The 10,902-nt window shown below is 51.4% G+C and overlaps 1 protein-coding gene across 1 annotated transcript in view; it reads right to left on the reverse strand.

Annotated features, from left to right (window-relative positions):
• The window catches only part of CSMD2 (CUB and Sushi multiple domains 2), a 590,718-nt gene that overhangs the window by 138,685 nt on the left and 441,131 nt on the right, over positions 1-10,902 (reverse strand). Inside the window, exons 27-28 of the mRNA XM_034645185.1 lie at positions 8,699-8,890; positions 3,425-3,563 (exon numbers count right to left, since the gene is read on the reverse strand). Of these exons, the coding sequence (XP_034501076.1) occupies positions 3,425-3,563; positions 8,699-8,890 (331 nt within the window). The remainder of the gene's footprint in view (positions 1-3,424; positions 3,564-8,698; positions 8,891-10,902) is intronic.

Raw genomic sequence — 10,902 nt, forward strand, 5'->3', positions numbered from 1 at the left:
ATCTAGCCCTCTATCACATCTCATATAGGTATCACTTTCTTTTTTAAGATTTTTATTTATTTATCTGACAGAGAGAGACAGCCAGCGAGAGAGGGAACACAAGCAGGGGGAGTGGGAGAGGAAGAAGCAGGCTCATAGCGGAGGAGCCTCATGTGGGGCTCGATCCCACGACGCCGGGATCACGCCCTGAGCCGAAGGCAGACGCTTAACCGCTGTGCCACCCAGGCACCCCTATAGGTATCACTTCTTTCTAGTGGCTGGAATAGCCAAGATCTAGTCCCTCAGCAGGTTCGAGGATTATAATACGATACTGCTGTCTGTACTCACTATACTGTGCACAGAAGGGAAGATGAGTTACCAATGCTACATACTGAGCAGCCAGCCAGGGCAGGTAAGCTCTCTGGTCTGCCTCCGATGGTCTTTAAAGTGTGATACTCGGCACCTCCTTCTCCAGGAAGGCAAGAGTCACTGGGGGGCCATTCCCTGGCAGGGAGGGGTCTGTTCTCCTGAAGAACCTGGCTCCGTCCCCTCATTCCCGCCCCAGTTCCCACCTCTTCTCATATTCTGCTGCCACCCTGCTCCTGGCACCCACGGGTGTGCTTCTTTCTTAGCTATCTTGACCCTCACGTGGGAAAAAAATTGAATTAAAAAATTAGCAAATTGAATATTGAAGTTCTTGAATATCATTGATCCCACTGCCTTGGCTAGAGGGAAAATGATGGAAAATGCCAGGACTGGCAAGAACGTGGAGCCCCTGGAGCTCTCAGAGCCTGCCTGCGGGATGGAAAAGTCGCTCAGCCACTTTGGAAAGCTGTTTCCTGACACCGACTAGATCTGAACATATGCCGGCCCTATGAGGCAGCGACTCCGCTCTTAGGTACACGTCCCACAGAGCCATGGATACTGGTCAAGGGTGCAAACGTGAAAACAACAGAATGTGAGCTGAGAACAGATTTGTGACGCACACTTGTTCAGAGCTGAGCCATGGGCTGGGATACTCAGATACTCCATCTGGCTGGACCAAGAGTGAGACGGCAGTTCTACTCTTCCGCTGAGACACGTGGCAGAGAGAGGGGGCCGCGACATCTCTAGGACCAAGTGGGTAGGGCTGGCAGGGAGATGGGATGGGGATCTGGGGGGTCTGGGGCGGGGAGCCAGATGTATACTCGTCTCCTTCCTCCACAGCACCCTCACCCTGGGGCACCTGCCGGGTGGTCCTGTAACTGTGCTTCCAACCAACCGCTCTTGCAAAAGTCACCAGGGCAGTGTGTTGGAGCGAGTCAGCCTTGGTCAGATTATGGCTCCACCACTTCCCGACAGCCTTCTGTCCTCCTTCAGTCATCACATTTCATCTGATCACTCTCAATATGGCAGGCACTGTGCAAGGCGCTCAGGACACAGGGATATGTCAGACGCCACACCTTCTTCAAGATGGCGGTGGGGCTGAAGGAAGCGACGGATGTGAAGACAACAAAGTATTAAGTCCGTACAGGCACAGTAGGGTCACAATACAAATCTCCTCGGGGAGGAGGAAATGAAACTTACATGGAGGCCAAGCTGGAGTCAAGTTTTGGGAGCTGCAGAGACCCCCGGTAGTTGGACAAGGAGGGAAAAGGAAGTCTCCATGAAGGGAGAAACAGAGGCAAAGTCACCAGGTCAAGGAATGGTCTTGAAGCTGTGAGCAGTTCAGTCTGGCTGGAGCTCGGGGGTTAGGACGGGGTTGGCGGAACTGGGTGGAGAGGTAGGCAGGGGCTAGATTGCTTGGGCTGAAAAACAAAGTTCTGACTTTATAGGGAAGAGGAAGCGGTGACAGGATTTTAAAACAAGAGATCTATTTGTTTGTGCGTTTGTTTTCCAATTGAGGTATAACTTATACCCCATGAAATGATCAGCTCTGAAGTGTGTCACCCTATGGGTTTTGACACATGCATAGCAAGACCCAGGACATTTCCCACCATCCCCAAATGCTCCTCTTCCCAGTCAATCTTTCCCACCCCCAGAAGCCACTACTGAACAGATTTTTATCACCATAGATTCATTTCGCAAATCTTAAAATTTCGTCTAAGTGGAATCATACATTATGGACTTTTTTTGGGTCTGTCTTCTTTCGCTCAGCGTGATTTTTTGAGATTCAGTTCAGCCATGTTGCATGTATCAGTCGTTCATTCCTTTTTATCTCTGAGTAGCACGTTATCATATGTTCCAGTGGAAAAGATGAAGTGGTTATTTTAGCATTTTCACATGACAAGATCACTTCCATAGTTAACTCCAGAAGAGGCTGGCATGGGAGGAAGATGGGGGCAGACGAACCAGTCAGGAGACTATGGTAGTAATTTGGATGGGAAGTAATAAGATTTCAGCCAACACAGTAGCTGGGAGGCTGGAGAAGAGGGGAAAATGTGAGGGGTGTTAAGGCAGCTGAAGTTCCACACCTTGCTCACTAATGGAAGCAGCGGGGCAGGAGAACGATGGTGGCACTCCCCAGGGGTCAGAAGAGAGCTCTTCTGGGGAGGGGAGGGAGTCACATGCTTAGTTTTGTACAGGCTGTGTGGCACCTGCAGTCACCAGACCACAGCTGGAGAGGAGAGCCTGAAGCTCAGAAGACAGTCCGGGCTGTGGTAGTGTGCAGTCTCCAGTTTACAAGAAGGTGAAGCCATCGGGGCAGATGAGCTGGCCCAGGAAAGAGGGGTGCATGGGAAGAGAAAAGGCTGGCGATAGAGCCTGGCCAAGGAAGCAGGGGCATGACAAGGAAGCTATAAAGCCACAGAAGAACCGGAGCGGGGTAACTTCCCAGAAAGTAAGGAGAAAAAGCAGGGTAAGGATGGAGGGAGTGACTGAGAGGGGCAGCAGGATAAAACACGGGAAGTGTCATTCTGTGTGGCGACCAGGAGTTCGCTGGTGTCTTTTATCAGAGGAGCTGCCGGCGGAACCACAGAGGCAGAACCCAGACATTGGTGGTCTGAGAGCAAACAGGAGGCGAGGAAGTAGACACAAGCAGAGATGATTCTTTTGAAGAGTTTGCCTCTAATGGGATAAAGGAGGCAGTGCAGGAGCTGGATGGGGGAGGACCTAGAAAAACCTGAGCCTGTTTGCACGCTAGGGAGCAGGAGGGAAGGAGACCGGTGACAGCAGAGGGGGGAGACACAGGGGAGCAGGGGGAAAAGGATCCAGCGAGGTCCTTCTTTCCGAATCTCAACATCCTCAGAGGAGAAAAAAAAAGAATAAAGAATAATAGCTACTTCATCAATTATAAGGCCTAAATAAGATAGGGCACCCAGGAGACATCCAATAAATGCTAGTTTCCCTCCTTTGGGCTCCTTCATCTGCTCCCGGCAGACCTGTGTGCACTCACCTGGAGACCCCGGGTCTAAAACCCCTAGGTGCTGTGAGCCCCTCGTCTCCCACCCGGGGGAAAGGTACATACATGTTAAATACCAGGGCGATGACGTAGTCCGGAGAGACGGTCACTTTCCAGTCACACTCCTTGCCTGGTGGGTAAGGTTCTGGGTAATTTGGCGACAGAATGACTCCTGATGGTCCCGTCAGGTCTCCCCCGCAGGGCGCTGGGGAGAGAGGGGACAAGGGTCAGCCCTGGGTGCTGCTGAGGCACAGTGGAGGAGGGACTGAGTCTGGCAGACCTGAGTGAAAACCTGACCCTAGGGGCCGAGGGGAGGGTGGGATGTAATGGGTACAGGGTTTTAGCTCGAAGTCACGGGAATGTTTTGGAACAGAGGTGGTGGTTGCGTAACATCGAAAATGTACCAAATGCTACAGCGTCATTCATTTTAAAAAGGTGAATTTTACTGTACGTGAATTTCACCTCAAGAAATTATTAAAAACAAAGCCAAACTACCTGGCTCCATCACTTCCTGGCTGTGTGACCTTAGGGAATTTACCTAACCTCTCTGGACCTCAGCATCCTTTCCCTATTGCAGAAAGAGGTACTATTTCCCTCAGGGATTGTAGTAAGGATGTTGGAGAGGTCTGTTAAAGCATCTGGCATACAGTAAATAGCAAATATTTGGAGACATTCGATATTCTTTCGTCTTTTAGACATTGAAATACATGGTCTCCTTCCACGGCCTCATGTCCAGTTTCCAGGTGAGCTTTGTGGGTGTTGACATCGAGTTCCAGTGCGCTCGCCGTCAGGAGGCCTGAAGAACACAGTCACGTTCACCTGCCAAGTGCGACGGGCCTCCTGTCAATGCTCTCGGCATCTGCCTGGAGTTGCCGATACCCTCCAAGTTTCCAGAAGACCTTGTCTAAGAGAGCGTGTGCACCTCACTTGGGTGAAGTTATGACAGAGCTCCATTCGTCCATGGTGTTCCCCACCCGACCCACCCTGAGATGCCGGGCCTTTCAAGGGGGCAGGGAGGGGGAAGTGGCTGGTGCTGCAGCCAGCGGCTTACCCGGAGCCCGCTGGGGCACTTACCAGATCCTGAGTCAGGTTCTCCCCTGAACGGCGAGGTCACTGCCCTGTAGCAGTACGGTCTGACAAAGTGGGGGCTGGAAAGTGTGTGGGGTCGTCAACAGGAGAAGATGGGCTATCAGTATGGTTTGGTCTGAGAAACCCCACAGGGCACCACTGGCAGTTGAGGTCGAGTAAATCAGCAGGGAGCTCACAGGAGCAGGGAAAACCATTCAAGGAGGGGCCAGAAAATCCGAGACTAGACATGGAGGCAGGAGCCAAGGGTCTATCCAAGACCCAGCTTGACAGCAGCTGCTTGCTTGTCGCAGAGCTGAGCTTTATTGCCTCATGCTGTGGCTTTCACTCAGGGCAAGCCTTCAAGGGCTCGGACAAGCCTACAGGGTCTTTTTTAAAAAACAGCAGGCTGCAGGCTGGGCCATAAAAGCCCTAGCATGGCTGAACATAAAGCCTGAGCGGTTAATAGTAGTGGGTTCCCCACCCCCCATGGAAAATACATCCCAAGTCCTGACTGGAACACCAGGAACACTCAGGGGAGCACTTATTATATGTCCAACGTGACGCACGGCATTCTAGACACCTCATCTCATTTACTTCTCGAAACAACTCAGTGACCTATGGACTCTTCTTCCTGGCTTAGAACTGAGGAGCCTGGGGCTCAGGGTGTTGAAAGACCTTCCCCGGAGTCACTCTGAGACTCAACCTTCACCGGTCTGGCTTGAAAGGGCAGCACTTGGCACTCTTCTATTCTGCTCAGAATTGCTGGCGTGGAGCAGGGGAGGGTTCCTCCCTGCAGCCCCGCAGGGGAGCAGCCCCCGCTGGGAGAGCTTCTATGAGGGAGGAAGGTTCCCTGCACCAGGTCTGCTTTGTGTCTGGCTCGCTCCTCCCCTGCACCTGCATGGAGAAGAGGGCTACAGGAATGCGACATGCCAGAGGCTGGCACAATCAGGCCTTGCAGTCAGCACAGCAGGACCCACTGCACCGTGCTCCGAGAGTGGTCCTACCCGGGCCAGCCTAGCAACTGTCTGATGCAGCCCATGTCACGTGGGCAGTCCCAGCTCCCTGGGGGACCTTCCTAAGGGGGGCACAGTGGCGCCTCCATGAGGGTAAAGGCCACAGGGCGTGAGCTTCCATGTGGCTCAGGGGTTTTTTCCCTTACGTTAGCCAGGGATAAGAGTGAACCTGGCTGCTCCTGGAACTGCCCGTGATTCTTCCGCCCACCGCCAAAGTGCTTGAGGGTTGTTTGGGTTCTAGGCCTCTGCCCTGGCTCAGTTCCCTTCCAGATGGTTCCCTGGCATGGGACATTCAGGCGTCTGCTGTCCACTCAGGACCCGGCGTGGGCTTCATTGCCCTCTGCCATTTGTGTGTCAAGGCCTGGCCGGACTCCTAGCTGCTTTGCCAGCAGAAGTGCTCGGGGCTGGTGGAGGGGTACACGGAGGAAGGAAATCCCTTCCCTTTCTAGGCCCCCGCACTAGCCAGAAGGACAACGGAGCTGCAGGAGACCACATGAGGCCTTTGCAACATCCCAGCATCGCCTGGTCCTTTCAGCAGGTGTTCACGGGGGTTGGGAAGCCAGGTGGGAGCTAGAAGCCAGGTGTCGCTCCCAATCCAGGGCGCTTGTTCTGCACCCACTGTCATGCCCTGTCCCCTCCCTACTCTGAGTCAGAAACAGAGGGTGGCTCTGGCCTGTGGGCCCAGGCCGGAGCTTATACACCATGGAAGCCCGGGGGTGAGGGGTGGGAGCAGGCAGCTGATCACCCCAGATGGCCAAGAAGTGGGCCGGTGGTTGTGAGGGGCGAGAGGTGTGAGAAAGGCCATCAAACTTGAAGTTACACAGTCCTGGGTTCCAGTTCTGGCTGTGCCAGTTACTAGCTGTGAGTTTGGGCAGGCTATCCCACCTCTCTGAACCTCTACTCCCCCATCTATAAAACAAATAAATAAAAAAGAGTAACAACAATAACAACTTCTAACACACACCGTGTTCACGGTGAGCCAGACCTGGTCCTGGGCGCCTTATAGCACAAACTTCTTTCCTCCCCAGAATGGCCTGGTGAGCTAGGTATTCTTAATGCCCCTATTTTACGGGGGAGGAAAATGAGGCCCAGGGAGATTCAGTCATTTGCCTAAGGCCACACAGCTTGTTGTGGTGAAGCCACCAAACTGGGTTGGTAGTTGGAATCCAGAACCTGAGCTCTAAACTTACCATCCGATGACTCCATTTGTGAGAATGCAGCTAAAACGTCTAGCCCAGCGCCTATCATGGGGATGAGGCTCAATAAATACTTGTTTTCTCCCTTTGCTTCCTCCCTATAATGAAGGGATATCAAGGCCAGCCAGACCAGTTATGGCAGACTGCCAAGGGAGCTGGAAATTAGGGGCTTGTCACTGGGATTTCCAGACTGTTTGAGAGAAGAGACAAAGACATTCATTTTGTTGCCGGAGGAACGTTTCCCCAAGCTGCGTACAGAAGAATGGGTAATGAAAGCTGAATTAACCTCTTTGCCCTGCTCGCTGCACATTTATTGTTCTCAACAGCTTAACACCGTGCAGCACCCCCCCACTTCTCCACCTGGGACAGTCTTGTCTCAGGACCTGCTTTTCTGTAAGAGAAACCTAAGGAATCACAGCCCTATAGAATGCTAAACTTGGAAGAGGCCTCAGAAGTCATCGGATTCTCTCCTGGGCCTCACCAGAATTACACTACCCAGATGGGATTGGGGCTCAGGGATGGGGAGGTGGGTCCAAAAAGTTGAGAGAATCAAACAAAAAAGGGGAGGGAGGGAGGGAGGAAGGAAAGAGAAAAAGAAGGAAGGAAATTAGTATTTCTTGAGATCTGGGTTAGTTGTGTCCTCACCCCACGATGCCATGAGAAGTATACTTACTCTCACTGAGCTGAGGCTCAGAGAGTTGGAGCAATTCCTCCAAGGCCACTGGACTAGTCAATGGCAGAACCAGGATCTGAACCCAGATCTGTCTACTTCAGCACCCCACACTCTTTCCCACATACTGCTCCATGTAGCTGAAACCTGTGCTGTTTCTGGAAGCCAGGTCTCAACTTGCTGTCGCTGTATATTCACCATGCTCCTACCACATAAGCGGGTGACTCCTAATCACCTCTGATTTAGTGTCTCACCTTCAGTGCTAGGCCTCAGGGCTTGGCCAGCAAAGGCCAGTCCCCGGGTGCCTGTACAGAGCCTCCCACTGAGCCTGCATGGAAAAACATGCAGGGCATCGCCGGGGTGAAGGCCGCTGGGCTGTGTCTTGGGAAGTCCCTGGAACCCATCTCCAGCACAGGAGCCAGTGTGGGAGGTAGGAAATTGAAAGGCTCTGCTTTCAGACTGATGTGGGTGTGAATCTTGGCCCTGTCATATCCTAGCTCTGTGATTTGGGCAAGATATCCAAATGTGTCTAAATTTCAGTTTCTTGAACTGTGAAATGAGGGAATGGTGCTCATTTCAGAGAGCTGTGGGGAAAGTTAAATGAGGTTGGGTAAGAAAATGTCCAGTGCGGGGTAGCACACAGTAAGGGGACCCGGAGACGACTGCTTCTCTTCCAACACCTGTCGCTGACACAGAGATAAATGGATTCAGTACTTTGCCTGAGAAAAAGGGTCATGGGGCAACAGCAGCTGGAATGTTTCTATTTCTCTCTTCCTTCGAGTTCCCTCCTCCTCCCAGGCTCAAGGAGCTAGGGAGCAGGACTATTCACCCCCTAACCCTTACAAGCTACTTGACCTTGGGCAAGTCAGAGTTTCCATTTCCTCATGGGTCAAATGGGGAGCTTTTTAAGAGTAAGGACGGATCTAGAGATCTAACACCCAGGTAACCAATAATTTCCGTGAGAAGAGAAAGGGCAGGGTTCTTCCCCTTACACTCAAGCCTGTGGGTGCCCTTCTTGTGGTTTAGGTGTTAGAAGGGGCATTTTGGAACCTATTGACCTTCCCACCCCAGCTGACCCATTGTCCTCCCTCCAACCTATATAGCCTGAGCCAGGGAGAAAAGAGGCAGACATGCCTGGCTTAGACATTTTGGGGACCACTTTGGAGAGTGAAGAATTTGTGGTGTGTAGAGAGTAAGTGTGAGGGTGTGAATGTGAGGGAGTGTGTGCGCACATATGCACGCAAAGCAATGTAAACTTTGGGTTTTCTGCAACTTTCAGCTGCTCTGATGCTCCCGGCCTGCCTCTAGATGCAGCTGCCACTTAGACCACAGGGTCTGGAACACACAAGTGGTGGGACCAGAGGGCAGGATTCACCCTGCAGCTGCTTTGTACCGATGCACGTTGGCGGGCTGGGCTGCCAGAAGAATCTGTTGTCGATCTTCACACAGCTGATCTCCGTGCTCCCCTGCAGTGCATAGCCTGGGTCACATTGGAACACCGTGGAGTCTCCGGCTTCCCAACTGTCACCACTCCGGCTCCCGTTCTGTGGGATGCCAGGGTCGTTGCAGGACGTGGCTGTGGACACTGGGACAAGAGAACAGAAGAACAAGTGTGGTTGCCCAGATGTCTGCCAGACAATGGGGCTCCCACCCTATCACCCTGTCATTACTGTGCCTGTGGCCAGTGCCACAGCCACAATCTCTGTCAACTCCCACTGGTGTCACTGGCTGTAGCAACAGGGCCACCATTTCTGTTCTCACCCCCGTTCCTGTCACTGCCTCCACCACCACTTGGGACCACCACCTATTCTACCAGAACCCTCACCATCGCTGGCAACCACCGGTCACGCAATACCACGAGCTAGGTGTGATTGCACAGCTGTGATTGTAGAAGTAGTGAGTTGAGTTCGATTGAATGATACCCGCCTTGTTGCATAGATAAGCAGAGATAAACAGGGTCTGCCAGCGGGTGGGGAGCTGATCTCCCTGCACACAGAGCCGTGGTTGTGAAGATGCAGGGAGAACTGCAGTCAGGTGAAGCCCATGCCCAAACGCCCAATGACCCATCAGACTGAAACCAGAGGAAAGTCTGATGTTTGTAGCAAGTGACAAAGTAGAGTTTAAAATAAATATTCACGGCCGAGACGTAGTAAACATTCAAAACCTCGGGAATGTGGGAGATACTCGCAGTCTGATACCTAACTTAGTGTAAGACGGCCTGTGTACTTTAAAAGTGAATGTCAAATGAATGGAGGGAAGGAGTAAATGAATAAAAGAATGAATGAGTGAATGAAGGAACAGGTGCATCGTGAGAAAAGGAAATGATAGAAGAGAAAGTCCAGAGAAAGAATCGGAGCAGCTGTAACCTATGTCCTCGTTCAGGCTGTGGTCAGCAGGCCCCGGGGACAGGAGGCCCCGGAAGCCACAGGATCCATAACATTCATTTGTTTGGAGGGTCAGTTCCCCCCTGCTCCCAAATCTTCAGAAGAAGAGCATGCACAAAACCAAATGAATTTATTGGGGAGTAGAATGTAAAATTCATATGCGTTCTTCAGCAAAAACATGAGGCCTCAAAGAGACTGTAGCCTCCCACCGCCTCCAGGTCGGCTGCTGGCTGTGCATTCACTCTCTTCTGCTCTGAGGAGGACTTCAGTGGAAAAGCTCGAGAAGCCACAGCCCAGGGCCACTGTACACACTAATATCACCACCTATAAGATCTAGGACTGTGTGAATGAGTCTGGAGTTATAGTATCTGAAACCTCATACCCAATAACAATATATGATAAACTAGGGCCCATAGTCAGATCTGGCGCTATGCCTGTTCCTGTAAATAAAGCTTTATTAGAATGCAGGTGTGCTCATCTGTTTACATATGCTATACTATACCCTGCCACATCTGTAAAATCTTCCGACACGGCAAGCTCAGTTCCCTCCCTGCTTCCCCCCAGGGCCTTTGCACCTGCTGGTTCTTCCGCCTGGAATGATGGTGCCTCAGACCTTCCTAAGCCAGCTCCATATTACCATTCAGTTTTCAGCTCCCGAATCACCTCCTCAGATGGCCTCTTTGATCACCTTCTTCTGGGCTCATCCCTTGACCCCCTTCCACCAATTTGGTCACATTATCTTGTTTTGCTCTTTTCATTGCACAATCTGTGATACTCTTGCTAATTCGTTTGCCTCTTTATTGTAATATCACTTGTGCATCTCTGTGGGAACAGAGACCTCGGCTGTTTTGCTTCCAACAATATCCCTAGGGCCTAGAACATTACCCAGCACACAGCCGTGCTCAGTAAATATTTGTTGAATGAATAAATAAATGAACAAATCATCACCATCTGACACTTACTGAATTTATTTATAAAGTCAAATAAGAATCAATCTTCTTCCTTCCCAATTAAAAACAGACTTAGCTTTCATCTCTAGCTTTACAGTGCACTCTACACATGTAAATGATTCCCTGAAGGAAAAACAGCTCCCTGTTCTGACCATACTCAGAAACATTATTTATATAGGAGGCGACAGAGTGCGATGATGAAGAGTCTAGGTCTGGGAATCAGGCATGGGGGTTTTGATCCAGTCTCTGCTGCTTATTAACTA

The sequence above is a fragment of the Ailuropoda melanoleuca genome, chromosome 2 (genome assembly GCF_002007445.2).
Source record: "Ailuropoda melanoleuca isolate Jingjing chromosome 2, ASM200744v2, whole genome shotgun sequence".
Lineage (NCBI taxonomy): Eukaryota > Metazoa > Chordata > Mammalia > Carnivora > Ursidae > Ailuropoda > Ailuropoda melanoleuca.